The sequence below is a fragment of the Rhea americana genome, unplaced genomic scaffold (genome assembly GCF_003343005.1).
Source record: "Rhea americana isolate MKP2758 unplaced genomic scaffold, rheAme1 scaffold_145, whole genome shotgun sequence".
NCBI classification, from domain to species: Eukaryota; Metazoa; Chordata; class Aves; order Rheiformes; family Rheidae; genus Rhea; species Rhea americana.
Genome location: NW_028185539.1, coordinates 137,491 through 155,516, shown reverse-complemented (window position 1 = coordinate 155,516; position 18,026 = coordinate 137,491). Strand labels below are relative to the sequence as shown.

The 18,026-nt window shown below is 34.9% G+C and overlaps 1 protein-coding gene across 1 annotated transcript in view; it reads right to left on the bottom strand.

The window, feature by feature from the left end:
* Nucleotides 1-6,292: 6,292 nt before the first annotated feature.
* Nucleotides 6,293-18,026, bottom strand: part of BUB3 (BUB3 mitotic checkpoint protein) — a 14,741-nt gene continuing 3,007 nt past the window's right edge. Inside the window, exons 4-9 of the mRNA XM_085299095.1 lie at nt 17,259-17,328; nt 14,995-15,146; nt 11,568-11,726; nt 10,032-10,209; nt 9,456-9,672; nt 6,293-7,448 (exon numbers count right to left, since the gene is read on the bottom strand). Coding sequence (XP_085155221.1) covers nt 7,439-7,448; nt 9,456-9,672; nt 10,032-10,209; nt 11,568-11,726; nt 14,995-15,146; nt 17,259-17,328 — 786 coding nt within the window. The 3' untranslated portion in view covers nt 6,293-7,438. The remainder of the gene's footprint in view (nt 7,449-9,455; nt 9,673-10,031; nt 10,210-11,567; nt 11,727-14,994; nt 15,147-17,258; nt 17,329-18,026) is intronic.

The window sequence follows — 18,026 nt, the reverse complement described above, 5'->3', positions numbered from 1 at the left end:
GAAGAGCAGGATAGAAATATGATTTTGAATTGCATTTGCAGCCTCCATATTGATCTCCACCTCCATCAAAAAAAAAAAAAAAATCTAATCCCCAAAGTTTCCTTCCCCGTTCAAACCTCAAAAATTTCAGTTCTAACCCCATTATCTGCCTAATTAAATTTTGGATGTATCAAACTGTTAGACCCATCTTTTGGGAGACTGTACGCTTTAATCACAATTACATGCTGCATATTTCATGATATATATCTTTTGCGTATAATTAGGAATAAAAAAATGTAATCCCAAAAAGATGTTCAATAATTTAGATACCCAGGATTTGATTAAAAGCATTTGAGGATTGCAGATGACAGGGAAAGAACAGTGACTCCATTATAACCAAGGGAAAAATACATGGACTATAAGCACTGCTTTTATTTTTCAAGCTTAGCAACATGATCTTAAAAAGCAAAGATTTTAAACAGGAATGCATAGATACATTTCCCCAGGTAAATTCCTGTTGTTCAATTTGTAGAATAGAGCCTAGTTTTTTGCATAAAAGGCCAGACGTTTCATTTGAAAAGTTTATCTACAAATATTTTGCACCATGTTTCCCTTCAAACTCTCATTAGCACAAATTAATGTGCTCTGACAAAACGAGGGCACATTTCTCATCTCACCCTTCAGGCAGCATTCACCTTCCAGTGATCATATGTTAGCAGGCCACTACAAAAAGCTTTCACACAAAGGATGGAACAATCTCAACAGAAAAATATAAAGGAAGATAGAAGAAAAAGAATTAAGGGATTCTTGGTCACGATCAAGACATGTAACTTACAAACACCAAAAATATTTATAGTACAATTAGTATTATCTTTTGTGTAACCAAAAGATGTCAGCTGATGATAGTGATAACCCATACTAAGAAAAACAGCACTGACATGCTTTGTACAATAAAGCAAATCTTAAAGAATGGCTGGTGTGCCACCAGAAGGCTGGGAAGAGGAGGCCCTCTTCCACTTACACATTCCCTGTGCGTTTGTTTCCGAGGAAAATACACCTGCAGCTTCTCAACAACTTTGTAGCCACAGACAAGCATCCTACAAAGAACAAAGCAGAAGCTCTACACGTAGCACTGCAGCAACTGCAGTCACCAGCTCTAGAAGTAAAATACAAAATACCTACATGGAGCAAGAAAAGTGATTTGTAAATAAGAGACATCAGACTTTGAGGAGGTGTAACATGGTTTTAAAAAAAAAAGGATAAATATTCTTGACGTTTCTGCTCGTCTGCCACGCAGGCAATAGCTGTACAATTTTCTCATCCTTTTAAAGTGGGTTACAGATTTTCTGTTAAATAGTGTTTTCCCTTAATAATCTTTGATTTGTAGGGCCTGTTACACATTATTTCTGCCTAGGTAAGACTACCTAGAACAATTCTTTCATTTTTAAAATGAATGACTCTAAAAATGCTTGCACTTCCTTTCCATTCATTGCAACCATCCTCTACTGTTTGCTACAGCAGCAAATAAAGTAAGTCTTTGTATTCTTTTGGTCTCTTTTTACACCACTTAGAACTACTGTATATCAACACAATGTATACTGCATTATTGTATAAGAATAATTCACATTTAAGATTCATCATCCAGGATCTTAAGTCTCCATTAACTCTTTGGTCTCATTTACCTTAAATACCTGTTCACTTTATTTACAAAAAAATACAGCAGAGAAAGAGGAAGTTTAATTAAAGTAACTTCCCACAGCAGGTCTACAGCAMAGGAAAAAACATAGACCAATTATTTCAGCTCAGATCCAAAAAACCCCAAATAAAACAAAACAAAACAAAAAACTCTGCTCAACTCCTGCCTTTGCTCTGTGTCAAAGAAATTCACTTCCTTATTCTGTGCCTCTATTGACATCTGTAAAATAAGAATATTCTTCTCTCTCAACCTTTGGTAGTCTAATTTAGAGTGTAAAATCTCTCTAGCCTGGAGTATTTCTTACAATGCATCTGTACAACACCAAGAACGAGACTGTTGACAACAGCAGCAGCGGTTTGCAGAAACACAAGCAAGGAAAAGCAAACCTGGCTTAGCTTAGTTTATTAGAAACCCTTTATCATGAGCAAATAAATTATGCCTTTGTTTTTACTGGATGCTTTTAAAAAATCAGAAGAGAATATAGTGSTTTTCTTTAAGTGGGAAATAGACTAAAAGATAGGACCAGCTGTTAGGCTAGGACAAGAGTTGTTTAGGGTCGGCCAATGGTGAAGCTAGCTGCCAACTTGAGCTATAAGGACTGATGCAAGTTTCCTGCAAGTGAAAGACGTGTATAGCCTACAAGAATCAGGTTCTGCTGTATTAAGCAAATATGAATTCAGAATTGATTGTGAAGCAAATATATAACAAAGTATTACAGTTCTGCTTAACAGAAGTGTTCTGCAGAGCTTACTCCCAGCCAAAGCTTTCTGGCACCAGCCTGCTGCGATTTACCAGGTCATGTGGAAAAGGTACGCTGGTAGGCAGGGACAGAGACTCCAAGCTGAATCTAGTTCCAACTGCTACAGTGTTTTGGATCAGCGAGGAGAAAAAATAGGTTATTTAATAAAAGTTAAAAAAAAAAAAAAACAGGAATCTCTGCCTTTGTGTTATATCAAAGGAGTACTCTTTGCAACCACGACAGGTGGATGAATGATCAGAAACAAGTTCAGCAATGTAGCAACTGCAAGTACAGTCAGTAAGTATTGTTTTCTGAGTTTCACTTTTCCATTTTAGTTGCTTGATTTCTGTCATTTTATTTGACATGAATACATTATTTTCAAAAAGAAAAAAATGTGGATTTTTTTTAAATGTACATACTTACACAGCTTATTTTTAAGATTTTTGGAGATGGGAGTGTAATCAGAGGAAAAAACAACAACCTAAGAAAGGCTTAAGAAAATGCATTGAAAAACCATACCCATATACAGATATTTCAGTTCTAGGAAAAGTAGCTGTCACACATCACATGTGAAAGCATGGAAAACAAGGGCAAAAAGGACTTCCTGAAGTCATCTAGTTTATATCTCTTGCCTTAAGATGGGATCAGTTATAACTACTCCACTCCCAGCAGCTGTTTGTGCTTGAAAAATTCCACAGATGGAGGTTCTGCARCTTCTCCAGGCAATCTATTCCAGTGCTTAACCATCCTGACACTTGAAGTTTTTCCTAATGCATAGACTAATCTCTGCTGCAATTTAAGCTCATTATGTCTTAGCCCAGTCTCAGTGGACATGGAGAACAGTTTATCCCCTTCCACTTTGCAGGTAATCACAGCAGACTCTGAAGACCTACTACATTTCCTGTGTTACATACCTTTGCATCTTTTCATTCTATAGGAAAGTGTACGATATAGTCAAAAAGTGCAGCGCACAGCCTTATGAAATAAGACATATTTCACAGTAAATATCTTTAGCGTAGCCAGTTATCCTTATAACTACTAAGTCCTCTATTTGACTTTTCCATTCTAAATTCTACATAGCTATATATGAACTATCACTTAAATATTTTTTTTGAATAAGAAGTCCATCATGTTTCAGAGCAAATGTCACACTACTGGAAGACTAGAAGTTGTATCAGTTGCATATTGACTAAAAAATTACTAACGTTGCGGTTATGATTATACTAAACAACATAAAAGCAGCTAATGGGGTAATCACCGGAACAGATGCCTGCTAGTCAGAAGAAACAGGTTCTGCTCCAGACCAGTATTATTGATCACTCAATGGTGGGCATGTCATTTAGGCCAATATTTTCAGAAGTGCCCAATAATAGGAATATCTACTTTTGGGGCATCTGTCTTAATCAGTAATTCAATTGCTGCATCTGTTAACTGAGTGACTACACAATTCCTCCAACTAAACAAAATCCTTAATTTTCACAGCAGTGAAAATAGAAGTGTGACAGTTCGCAAGATGGAGCTAGCATAGCTACACAGCTTTACAAAGGTCTCCCTCAAAGGCATCACTTGAGTCTTTGTGTTCACATAGTTGAACTTAGAGCAGGGACTGGTCTGGCCTAGGAAAACATATGYCTACAGTAAAAAATTTTTGTATATCTATTATAATTGCAGCAGTAGCAGAACAAAATATCATACTTCAGATGTGGCAGAGCTAGAGACCTGCATGTAATACCTGGACACTGATTATCTTGATGTACTCACCAACAGAAAAAGTACACTTACCAGCATGCTTTTGTAACATTCAGGGCACAGATGCCGCTTGGCTTCTAATACCATAGCGTTATGAGGCTCTTGTGAGAGACAACCTGTGGTATTTTTCCCTGCTAGCAGTCAACGGTGATGGATGATTCTATGAGAATGACAGCTATGACTCCCTGTTCTCTGTATGACCCTCAACATTCTGCAGAAAGTAGTGGCTTAAAGAGCTTTTTTAGATATCAATTCTTCTGATCAAGAGTCAGTATATCCTGTTCAGCTGCTTGCCATATAGGTCAGAGAAGGCTTGTTTCATGATTTCTTTGGCTTCCAAACCTTTGCCTTTAGCTGTATTTTGGGGGGACAGCTAATAAAAGCAAGATCAATCTTATTAAAGAAATAGAAGCCTGCCTTCCAACTGTATATATTCCTAAGACATGGACACTACTGTTGCCCTGACTAATATTTCTCTTCAGTTATGCCTGGCTGTCTCACTGCGTTTTCTACAGATTCTAGTTTGTTTCAAGTACCTACATAAAGCACTCCAACACTTCATAGAAAACAGCTATACCAATCCAACCAGTTTCATCCTACCTATCTGTGATTACCTGTGGCCACTGAAGCACTAGTTCTTAGTACAGTAACCAAGCTTACCCAAAAAGCAAAAAATACGCAATTTTTTAGTGATATCATTTTTGTGTGCCTATGTTATGGGTTTGTTACCTAAACCACTTGGAATTCCCCTCATACTTTTTCTTCTGCTTTCCCTAGTTTCTCTAGTTCTTACTTCACTTCCCCCTTGCAGACACACAGACTCCTATGGACAGTTCTGCCTCTGATCTCTCCACTATATCCTCTTTCCATTTCACGTGTTCCTTTTTTTGTGTCACTCCTTCTTCATTATGCTCAGCCTACTTCTATCTATCTTCACACATTGCTTATTTGGACCCATCCTCACTTCAGTTCTGCTTTTCTTTTTCCCAAGTATGGTCACTGTTGTACTTCTAAGTAACATGAAAATATTTTTGTGGGTTCAATCCTGTAGACCGTAATATTATACTCTCTTGGCTGAAGAGGGAGGTGGGAGAAGGGGAAACAGAGAGAGAGCGAGAGAGAGGGGGGGAGGGAGAGAGAGAGAGAGGGGGGGGGAGCGAGCATATACTGTATGTCTGGTTGGTAAATCGTACATATCTACATCTGCTTGAAAATGCATTGTGGTCTGGAACAGTAGGACTGCTTAAAAGTGCTCTTAACACAAAGTCTGCTGTCTCAATCTCCAATCACTTCCATTTGCTTATCATTTCTCTGCTAGTCATATTAGTAGAAACCTTTAGTTCCCAAGTTATGCCCCAAAACCAGAGTATAGTTTCATTCCTCTACAGGAAAAAAAAAAAAGGCATTGCAACTTCCTTGGCTGACTTCAAAAACAATCTTTGTCCAACATCTTCATCTCCCAAGAGTGCAAAACAGTCTGTTAACATTTGAAAAAACAGGGATAGTATATGTGTATCAGGATAGAGAACAGGTTCACCTCTAGTGACCGTGGCATTCATTTGCATATTCAGCAAAATCTTTAATTCTTTTAAACCTACTGAAAGCAGACTACTAAGATTATTAAAGAATCCAGATCTAGCTCATGACAAAGTATCAAATATTCTACATACAACCAATTACTATCTCTACCTGACAACAGCTTAACACTGCAGAGCCCAGTTTCCTCTCCGTCACCACCTTCTTTGGAACAGCCTGTTACTATTCCCATTGCCAACAAGTTTGCTTTCTTAAAAATACRGAAGTACTCCCACTGATTATACGGTCACTTATTTCAGAACAGAAAAGGTTGAAGTAAGATATGAAACCAATCATCCCTTCTTCCAACATATCCACACAACAATCACCTTGGATAAAGCTCACAGAAGCAGTCATGTTTCCTTGTGTCCCACCTTACTGCTCACTTCAAAGTTCCTGAAGTGCTTCTCAAACACCTGATATAAACCGCTTAGGGAAGATATAAACAACTTTTAAAGCATGATCTGAAAGTCCGTTCTGCAAATGGCATTGGATGAAAGAACTTTTATTGGTACTACTAATCAGAAAGCATTTCCACAAGCCAGACTGGAATATTCAGCACAGAAAATATTCTTTTATTTGAGATAGATTTGCAGGTTTATTTTCTTGATTAGAGGGGGCCTAGAGAGGGAAAAAAAACAAAACGAGACAGACATATACAGAGTACCTAAAGTGTTTTCCTCATACTACTTTCCAAACAGAAATTAAAATGTTTAAGTTCGATCATTTCTCCCTCCTACGCTCCAAATCCTCAGGTGGCTGATACAAAATTCTGACTACAAATAAAACTTCTGACCAAGTGGCAATAAGGCAAACAAAACATACAGAGAAAGAGCATACTGCATTGCTGATGTGGCCAGAATTGCATCTGCACTCTTAGCACTGTTCTTTTCTACCTTTATTTGTGATACTACAGACTTGAGGCTCTCAGGTCAAACTTGCAGACTCTGAACAAACCAACCTGCTATAGCTCAAGGTCTCAATTTGCTTCCCTCAACCCTCAATTCTTCACATGCATGATTAACCTTGGGCTTCTCTACAAATACACAGTAGTAGTATATGACAAACTAAAGAGCACTACATGCTACAGAGGTCTCACTTTCCTTCAGAAATGATAAAACAGTTTTCCAGTAATATCAAGTCATCAAGATAACACAGCACTCCTAATACAACTCTAGACTTTCACAGTACTGTGAACACATTATCTGAATAGTTAAACATCCTCAGGTGAGGAAAGTATTCCCCTTTTACTTCACTCAGAGAAGACAAAGGTTAAGAAATTTCCCATAATGAAGTATCTAGAACTCAATGTTTGTTTCACCAACAGTAAAGGTTATTACACAAAATTTATTTTCAAAAAACCCTAAGATGTATATTTATTGAACAATTCTGAGAACACTGGAAGTTTTCATAATTAAGGATACAACAAAATGTTTTAAGTTGTTAAGAAATCGTATAAGCAAAGTTACCTACAGGAAAGAACTATTTTACCTACAGACAGCAGTTAAAGTAAACATTGATTCACTACTGTTTTAAGCAGAAAAGTAATGACAGATTATGACATACTGCAACATACAAACAGATATTTCTTAGTTAAAAATATCAATACAAAGATTGTTCTTCCCATTTCTATTGTTTTTAGTTTGGTCTTGTTAGGAGCACGTGGGCATCTTTTGTAGAAAAGGGATATCACCAGAAGTCTAAGTAGACCTGAAATAAATAAATCATGTTTCAGCAAGTATTTTGTAGAATATTCATAAGCAGGTAAAATATTTGACATTCCATAAATGCTAGTATGTAGAAAGACASCTTTCACTTGTATCAAGATATGATACATAACTCAGTGACTAAAACTCTGACCTTGCCAGTTATTCTTTATATAATATGGCACCATTTTGATGCATTTAAGAATGTGTTATGCAGAAACGCAAGGTAATTCAAATTAATATGCAAAGAGAAACAACCAAAACTATTAGTCTTGTTCCAAGTAATCTATTTTTATAATAAATCAGAAATGACTCACACTACTGTAACATTAATATATATATAAAATTCTTAGTCACCAGAGACTAGTGCCCTAAGGTTGGCACAAGCAACTTATAAATGTCAGAAAAGCATGTAAACCTTGTTAATGTTTTCAGAAATTCATTTAAAGATACAAACAGGTCCAAAAAGATGCCTGTCTAAATGCATTGCAATTACGTTACAATTATTTTCCAAATACACAGATATGCTCTGTCTTTTCTCAGCTCATTACTGACTCAAACAATTTGCCCTTCTGGGATCAATTGTTTGCTAATAAATAATTGTTTACAGTCACAAAATGATATTAAGGAGTATTCTTATTAGTTTTCCTTCTACAGTCTAATAAGATTCAAAACTAGCTGATTCCCAAGAGTCTAACCTTAACCTTGCTGTGTTTAACAGCCCAGGAAATGATGAACCATCTGTTTCAGAAAATAATGGAGGGCCAAGAGGAAATATTGTTTAATTGCAGATTAACCTCCTCATACGGCAGAATGAAGCATCTACAGAATTAGCAACCATTACTAGCAAGGAACAAAAATAACTGAAAATAGTTCTTAATATTACAAGACCAATAACAAGTATTATTGTATCACCTCTTTTTTTAATTTCTCCCAAATGTATATATGAAGCAGAATCTGATTTTACAAATAACTATGAGAAATTAGCTCTGGACTTTAGAAAAAAGAAAAAAAAAAAGAGAGAGAGAGAAAGTTACAGGAATAAGAACTGAAAGTTATGCTTTTTATTTTTCCCCCATCAGTACCAAAATTATTTTAAAACAAGCCTTTTCAAGTGAGATTTGTTCTTTTATAATATTCTTCCCACATCTGTACAGTGGGGAAATAGCTGCTCTGACATAAGTCTCTTCAGAGGAAAAAAGGTCTTGAGGTTGTAGACTCAAGAACTCTGATCACTGATATATGGCTACTTATATAGCCACTGAAATAATAATAAAAAAACAATGGAGACAATGGCATAAGACAAAATATAAGACAGTATGAGTACTAAAAGAAGAAATTAGCAGTGACAAACCACAAGAATTTGAAATTCTAAACTAACCCCACACAAGCAAAATGAAGAGTAGTGCAGTTCTACAATGTCAGGTTTTCTAAACATTTGTGCCAAATAACTTAACAGAAATCTTTTACCTCCAATCATCTGTTAGCCCCATTTTCACAGCAACAGTGACAGAAAAGTGTATTAGAGGGCTTCAGTAAACTCTGCAACACAAGGACTGAGAAAGCCCTTTACTTGATTTTACAAAACCTAGGAAGGTTTTCTTGGAAGAACAGTATCCAAATTCACTCTGACTATAACAGCTAGACATGTAGTGTGTTTCTTTAATTTCATTAATCCTAACTTTTACTCAAATTATTTTTGAATTCTTCACTTAATTTTGAAGCAATGAGCTAGCAATAATTCCACAGCTTCATATAATAGCATCTATTCAAAAGGGATAAGAGTTTGACACTCTTCTTCTGCTAAACAACTAGGCACAATTTTATCCATCAGACGTCTATCAACCTACGGATATTGAAAGCTTGGGCGAACAAGATAAAATCAAATCCAACCCTACTGTCAAGCTGCACTATCTACTGGCATCAATAATGCTATTCATGAATTTAAGAAAATTAATAAATCTTGGGATGAATGCTCAGAAAGGCTCAAATACAGGTGAAGCATACTCACTTAGGTTTTGTTTCTGCATCTGTCACTTGGCGAATATAGATACCATCTTCAGGATGTTCAATGTCATCCATTTCATACATATATGAAGAAGCTATTGCAAGGGTGGTTCCATCATTGCTGAAGGCAAGTGATGCTATGCTAGTAGGATACCGATGGAACTGACACAGCCGTTTCTTATTAAAGGGATCCCAAATATTTACAAATCCATCAGAACCACCTGAAAAATTAATTAACAAAATCTGTTCATAAATTATAACTAGAAGTGTAAGATCGAATACATACAGCAAAGAATAAAAAGAGAAAACTACATGAAATTACTTTGTCAATCAAAGCACATTATATAGAGTTGAATAATGCAGTAGCGAGTACAATGAGTATTTCATAAAATCTGTTAAAAGAAGTAACTCTCACTATATAAAATAATTTCAAAACTCTGCTCAAAGCAAGAAGTATGATTTAAAGGTCTATAAAGTAAAGGCATATCAAGTAAAGGCTGACCTGTTAACTTAAAGAAGCTGATACACTGAAAACTTTTTAATACCAGTAAATATTAAAAACTGATTGTATCTACTCCACCTGTAGCAAACGTGTTGTGGACATTATGGAAAGAAATGGCATTAACTGGATAAATCTGTTCAATGTTATTCTCCTTCAAACGGTGACACTTGAACGCATATTTCTTCTTCTGTATTTCTGGACTTGGATCCAAATATTCCACTGCAACACGGCCTTCAATAGAACTTAACACATAACCCTACCAAAGAAAATTGGAGATGTGCATTTTAGATGTTTAGAATAGAAATCTAAATTCAAATAAATAAAATGTAAAAAATCTTACATTATGTACAAATGGAAATTGTGTTTTACCACAGAGCCATGGTATCAGCGATAGAATTTGCTTCTAACAAAGAACCAGTGTAGGAAAAGCTTTCTGGGAAATTCTCACTCCACCACAAGCTAAAGCTTACAGTGAGGCTTCTAACTACTGCTGCAGCTCCAAAAACAGGTTGGTGGGTGAGGGAGAAGAGAGAAAAAAGAAAAGAGTTAGTAGCCTCTTGTATTTGCCCATGTATACCATAGGGCCTAGGTACCTCAGATATTATGGATACCCATAGGACTGTTTAGTTTCAGAATTGCATTACATTACCATTAGTTCAGAGTAGTATACTGTCAGCTAAACACTCAAAGCTGAAACAGTATTTTCAGTGAAACCTGATTATAAAAGGGGCGCCCACTTATTCAGTTAATTGTAGCCCTGACTTACAGCAACTTAGGGCTCTTGTATTAGAGCTTCTGAATTTAACCTGTAACAGATCTTCTCAGAAATAGGATTATGATATCTACCTGTAACAAGGCTCTTCAAAATCCAGACTACCTTACAGTCTGGAAGATCAATGTTATACTACAACTAGAACTGAAAATATATACACACACACAAATATATATATATATTCATGCCAGTTCCAGAACAAGTAATTCCACTGCTTACACAGGGAAACTCTTCCACATTGGTTCTTTCTTATGTCAGAGTAAGCTGATCTTGCTTTGCTTCAAAAAAGGCTAGAAATCGCAGACACACTATGTTAATCTATGTGGAATAGCTGTATGATCACCTAAATTTTACAATTCCCCCTAGATAATGGGTCCTCAAGTCTTGAGTGCATGACAGTCAGATTTGAAGAAAGAATATAAAAGGAAGAAAAATATAAGCCACATTCACATAATTTTTATCCTATTGAAGAATCTAGGGCTACAATGTATAAAAGCTAAGTTTTTGAAGGTTACACACCAGTATTGTCATGTATTAAATAACCAGTTTAAAACAACGTTATCAAGGAGAAAAAAAAAAAGAGAGAAAAAAAGAATCTGAGGAAACATAAATGAGAAAAACATGGTAGTGAATAGGGGTGGCAAACATTCCTAAGCAACACTGTTCCTCAGAAGAGGATCTGGAACAAGGTGTGTCATAAAAAAAAAGTTCAATTATGACACCATAAAAATCAAAAATATTTTTTTTAGATGAGAGAAAGGGGCAGAAGCTTTAAAAAAAAGCCACCATCTTTCCCCAAAAAATATTCCACAGAAGTATAATTGCTGCCATGGCTCCCATACCTGTTTATTTGGAAATGCTCTAATGCAGCGGGTCTGATACTTCAGGCTTGATTCTCTTCGCTGCTGAACATAACCCATGTTGCGCAAATCCCACACCAGCACTCTCCGACCTGCAGTCCCCACAATTAGTCTATCTCCAGACACAGAAAGTGTGTACACCTTTTAGAAAAAAAGTACAACATTATACACTTATCAGCCTGGATATCCATGGTTCATTGTACACAAAGCATTGGCAACATACAATTTAGAAAAACACAATTCAATCCATAGCTACAGATTCACTTCCCTTTCATTTCAGTTTATAACTTAAATTTGGAACAAACTGCACTAGTATGGAGTCAGTTACTGATCAAACACCGATTTAGTATTTCAATAGCTTAGCCTTAACTCTGCATTCTGGTACACGCCTTAAAATAAATTTTAACACAGGATCACGATCCTGTATATAACTTATTTACCAAAAAAAAAAAGATTGAAATATGAATATGGACTTGTGAAATTTTAAKTTTCAAGTACATTTGTTCAATTTTTTAATTAGTCTCTAGATCACAGTGATACCTAAATAATATATCATACATGGTATTTCTGCCCTTGCCTGGTATTACCCCATTCTAAATTCTGTATGTGTACAGTAGCATTTCTATTTATGTATAATTCAAAAGCGAAATCAATATTATTCAAGATTTCCTCAAAATATTTTAAGCATTAAATAGGTAAGAGATTTCAAGCTAGAAGAAAAATATGCACAAAGTAATTGGGAAAAGAAAGGCTGTGGAAATTAGAATTCATCTCTACTTGATGTGCACAGCTTGCAATCTGCAGGATCGAGTCACAATCATGTGCTTCAGTCCTACAATACTACATCATTTTTTTTGTTGTTTTTCCTTTGTCTGGTAATATCTTTTTCCTTCCTTTTTTTTTTTTTTTTNTTGAATGTATGGGTAAAGAGAATGAGTGCTTATCTGCTAGAAAAAGCATGGGTGATACTGACTATCCATGGGGAACATAGCTAACATTTTAAGGGATCTTTTTCCTTCCCTTTTTTTTTTTTTTAAACAGAACACCTTATTACTTCAACTTGAACTTCATGTTAATAAGGAGAAATAAATCATCAAGAAAACATTAAAATCTAATTTAATATATGCTTCAATAAAACTGAGCGAAGTTGACTGAAGCAATATTCTTGACATCCATTAAAAATTATGGCTTGGAATTTCAGTTGAACTCAAAATTGGCTCAGAGTTTCTAACTTTTGTTTCTCAAATTTCTCAAGAAAGTACTCAGTAGATAAGCCATTCAGTTTCTATTATTTGAGATGCTGTTATCTGAGAATACGTCAAAATAAATCAAGTTTGATCAAAACCCCTGTATTATTAATTGAATTTAAAGCTGCCAATACACAAGCAAGATGGAATCCAGCTACCTAATAGTTGTGCTGTCACTGAGCTGTTAACATGAATAACAAGGTATAACAAAAACAAGTTTTTACAGAAGTGACCTAATGAGCTAATATATAGGAAGCAGGTACTGTAAATACCTCAGAACTAGAATGAAAAGTGTAGGAGATCTGGTATCCTGCCAGAACGATTCAATTTATTATTGGCATGTGCTTGTACAATATAACTGAAGCAAATGATTTCACTTTCTAGTTCTCTGATAAAGCTCAATAAAGCTACTTGTTTCCAGTAAGACTGCACTGAAATGTTAAACAACTTTTCTGATGATTTACTATAAACATTCCTAGGGATTTTTTTTTTTCAAAAAATTAGTTAACAGAAAGAAAACAATAAGTTATCTGATAGGTTTGTGTGTATGTATGTATGTGTGTATATATATATATGCGCAAGTAAATACACACACACATATATATGTATGTATAAAAATAAAGCTTCCTTTAACTAATACACATTCACTAGGCACACATTCTTGCTTTAAACAAAACATGTTTCTCTCTCAAGACCGAAACATGAGAGTTCATATAAAAGTCATCTAAAATTTCTGATGATCTCAATTGCCAAATCCCATTTAGATATTAAAAGGACAAGAAAATTTAACCAAGGATAATTACATACTTTAACAGGAGAGCTTTTTAAATTTCCCTTTCTAACTGATGTAAAAATTGATCCAAAAATATTAACAAACATTATATAATTTTTATGCAGGTATGGAAACAAAGGCATAAAGAACATTAAATCTTCTTTACAAATTGATGTCACACCTGTATAGTAAGTATTCTCTCTACACCACACAATCATAAATCAAATGAAACCATTGTCATGCAGTTGAGTAGGTGTACGCATTTATCAAAAGGAGTATTAAAAAAATGACATAATGAACTTTGCTGAACCAATAAGCAGCTTGATTCACTGTGGCTGTCCATTATATGATATTCTGTCAGCAATTTATCACAGTTCTTTACATGCTACACACAATTATAAATCAAAACTAGAAATAATGCAGCTACTTTATTCTGAACAAAGGTCTTGCCAGAAGTAGATTCAGCTATGTTGTGACAAAAGTAATAGCTATTTAGATGCAATATGGAACATAACGATGGCTCGTAACTACAACTTGACAATATATTTTAACAGAACTAAATTAAATCTAAAAACAGGATAGACAAAAAATATTCACATGTAATATTATCTAGCAATCCAGCCTATGTTTAGGAATCTATGATAAAAAGAAGAAACTATTTTCTTGTAATTCTATTAGTGACATCACTGCAAGCAGTATAAAGATTAGCACACCCCATCACCATTAGAAAAAGTTTAAGATACTACATCTTGCCTTTTTCTTTTTGGTCTGTAATATGGAGTATCAGAAGAGTATTAGGAGAATTACAGCATTAGGAGAATGCCTTATTTTACTAGGCATTATTAGTACAGCCACAGGTAACCTGCAATAGAAGCAATTCTGTCCAACCAATTCTGTTTAACCCTTTAATACTAACAAAAAATACATATTATTCTAGGAAGATAAAGTGACCTCCCTACTATAACCTTATGCACATTAGTAAATAATCAGACCTTATGACTGCCAGAATCTGATCTCTACAAATCTTAATATTAAACTGTAATATGCGCCATCCCTGACTTAAAGACGACCATGAAATTAATATCTGTCTCAATTTCTAACGCTGTATTTGTTAGGTTTTCCTTCCTCAATTGTGATTAGGAGCATAAGGATTTCATAGATCACAAACGGTAAGAATTGTTATGTTCTCCTAGTGACAAAATCTTAACCTGAAATCTTGCTATTTTCAACATTTCAGTGTGCAACATTCATTCTCAGAGCTTAAAAATATCAAAAGTAACTTTTCATATTCAAGTTTCATAGTTGAAGATAGTATGCTGTACAATGATGATCCACAGGCACTGGATGTACTATTTAACATATTATCTGGGATACAATACCTYGTACCTACCTTTTCAGGTTGAGAGAAAGTTCCTGCATTACAAGGAGTTCTGGGATCCCATAGTTTAACTGTTTGATCCCAGCTTCCAGTCACCATTACATTCACTTCTGGGCAATACTCAACACATCTGATAGGAGCATCGTGGGCACCAACTAGGTTTTCTGTAAGAGAAAATATAGTCTATAGTAATTTTACTGGCTCCCCAAACATTCAAAATATTTTGTACAAAGAAAAAAAAAAGCACACATTACTGCAGTAACAACACACCATCTTCTGACATTCCCATGGATGTACTAATATGCTAGGATTCCCTTTAAAGATTGCTCAATCTTCAAAAGCATAATTTTCAAAGATCAGATACATTAAATTTAGACTTGTCTCCTGAGATTATCAAAGGATATTAACAATTTTAGGCTGCCAYACAAAGATCTACAGAGGTATAAAGTGTTAAGTATCTACTTGATAAGTGTCTGTGATACAGACACTTAATACAGAAAGCTGAATGAGATTTAAGCTTGCATATGTTAACAGTAGGACAAAAGAAAGGAATTACGGTTAATACGAGCACTTCTAGTAGAAGACTAGATTTATCTATAATAAAATTGTTTGACCTTTAATACCTCATTTTGTTACAACTGCACACAAGTTTGTCAAGCTCTGGTCATTGGCTGATTTTGGCACACTATACATGCCTCAGGCTGATTATCTTTCTCTCTCCCCCCGCTAAAGTTAGACAAAGTAGGTCCATAATCTGCAGCAATAACTCACTGGAGAAGTCTATGTTTAATTCTAGCAGTGTTTTCTTAAAGGCAATCATAGTATAAGGCTATTAAATTTGAAAATGCAAAAACTTTATGCTAAGGACCAACATTTTGCCATACTTGTGAAAGTCCATTCCGAATATTGTTAAAATATAAACCTTTGAAAATAACATGCTCAGAGATCTAGTAGAGGTTACTAATTCCCCCCTCCATGAGATACACATGGAAGAGCAGCACTGTCAACAGAAATCTATCTCAGGAAGTCCTACAAAAAGTATCTACCAAATGTCTGGAAAACTGGCAAACCCTTCCATAAGTCTGTATGATACCTATTAGTGCCAACAGTTGTTCTGCTAGATAAACGCACATATGTTTTTTTTTAAAAGATCCAACATTGCTGAAGAACCATAAAACATCAGTGTGACAGGCATATAGTGGTTTCTTACCCTTCAATTTTCATCTTAAAGTAAATAAAACTTTTATTACTTTATTAAAAAAACTTTATGCAAAATAAATAGTGAATATTCATCACCATATAAGTAAAACCCCTAAAAGCTTGGAAGGGATAGATGAGGCCATTCTATTAAAGGTACTGCAGCAGAGTCTTCAATTGCACCAAAAGGAATCCTGCTGGTACAGTGCCCTAAACAGCTCTACCTCGGTGACAAAAGAAGGTAGGAGAGCAGCATCAAGCACTAACAGTGATAACTTAAATCAATAGGAGCTGTACCCTAAACATAAAATACAGTATGTAATACTAAAAATCTTGTGAAAATAGACATGCTAAGCATCTTACCTTTAATGTATAATGTTTTTTAAAAATATTTTCAAATTTAACTCTGTTATCTCAGCATGCATTTCTATGTAAAAGTCAAGGTACAACTTTTTAACTTCTCTTTTGAAGTGAGTGAGCATCAATTATTAGAAGTGATGAATACAGTAGGTACTCTATGAAAAAAACAGCATGTTCCTGCATGTCACAAGCCAAATAATTATAAGCTTCATATGCACAAAAGCAAACAGCCACCTTACTTCTGATTCATGTAGGACACAATCTCAGTATTTTTTTACATCAGGAGGCAGCGGATGAGATCAGGAATCACGTCATGTATAAGTCAACACCCATCGTACTTTACCTTTCAAGCAAGAAAAGCCTTTAGGAACCATATACATCTTTATTGAGGCTAGACGATTACCTGGATTCCCCTTTGCCYTGCTGAACATCTTCCAGAGCTAGAATGACACTGATTTTTAAACTACTATTATGCAATGCACAAAAGCAAACATGACTTTTCTCACAATGTTTCTGACTGATCAAGTGAAACACTTGTACCAGTAACCAATATATATGAGGAGGTTTATTAATTAAAACCTGAACTACTGCTAAAAGGAAATATCCCCCATCCAGAGAACTATAAACACATTTCACTATTTTGCTTTTGCACAAGTATATAAATCTTAGGTTTAGTTCAATTGTTTTAAAGAGCCTACTTACAAAATCAGTCTGCTTACCTTGGTCCGTGTTTAGATCATGCATTTTCAATTGCTGATCTAATCCTCCACTCCAGGCATGGGTTGGATCCTACAGAGTAAAAAAAAAAATCACCTTATATGCATTATGCATCTCTGGTTGATACGCATTTAGTCTCCTGGACATGTAACAAATGACTATTTTCTTTCAAGAATTTAGGAAAGATGGAAATTAAGATACAATGGTTAAGACCAGGCCCAGATCTTAACTGGGTAGATAACAGAAGCTTTAAAAACGTTCAGGTGAAGCACTTTAATATATAAAACTTTCTTTTAATTTAAAAGGAAAACTAGAAAATAATGACGTTAGCAATTATATTAAGCCTCCGTAATAGCAAAACACACACAATGCTTGTTTTTAAATGACTGCCAAGTCAGTTCCAATTGAAATGTATTCCTTTTAAARCTAATTTAGAAACCAGAAACCATAAGAGGATAAGAGGATCTGTGTTATATGGCAATATAAAAACAGTTATATGGCAAAACAGCTAGTTTAAAAAAAAAAAAGAATGCAAGTAGAATTAAAAATTTAAATTGATCCTTACAACATACAATAACACAAGATCAAATCACAGGAAGACATGTCAGAAAAAAAAAAGTACTGCTTGAAACAATTTACCATACTACTGTAGAAAAAGCATAAACAAACTCAAATTATTTCATGTGCCACAGGTAAAAACACATATGCAGATAGTTATGTCAAAACTGTTTGTAGGTTTTTTGGGTAAATGCGTTATTTATTTTTTTTTT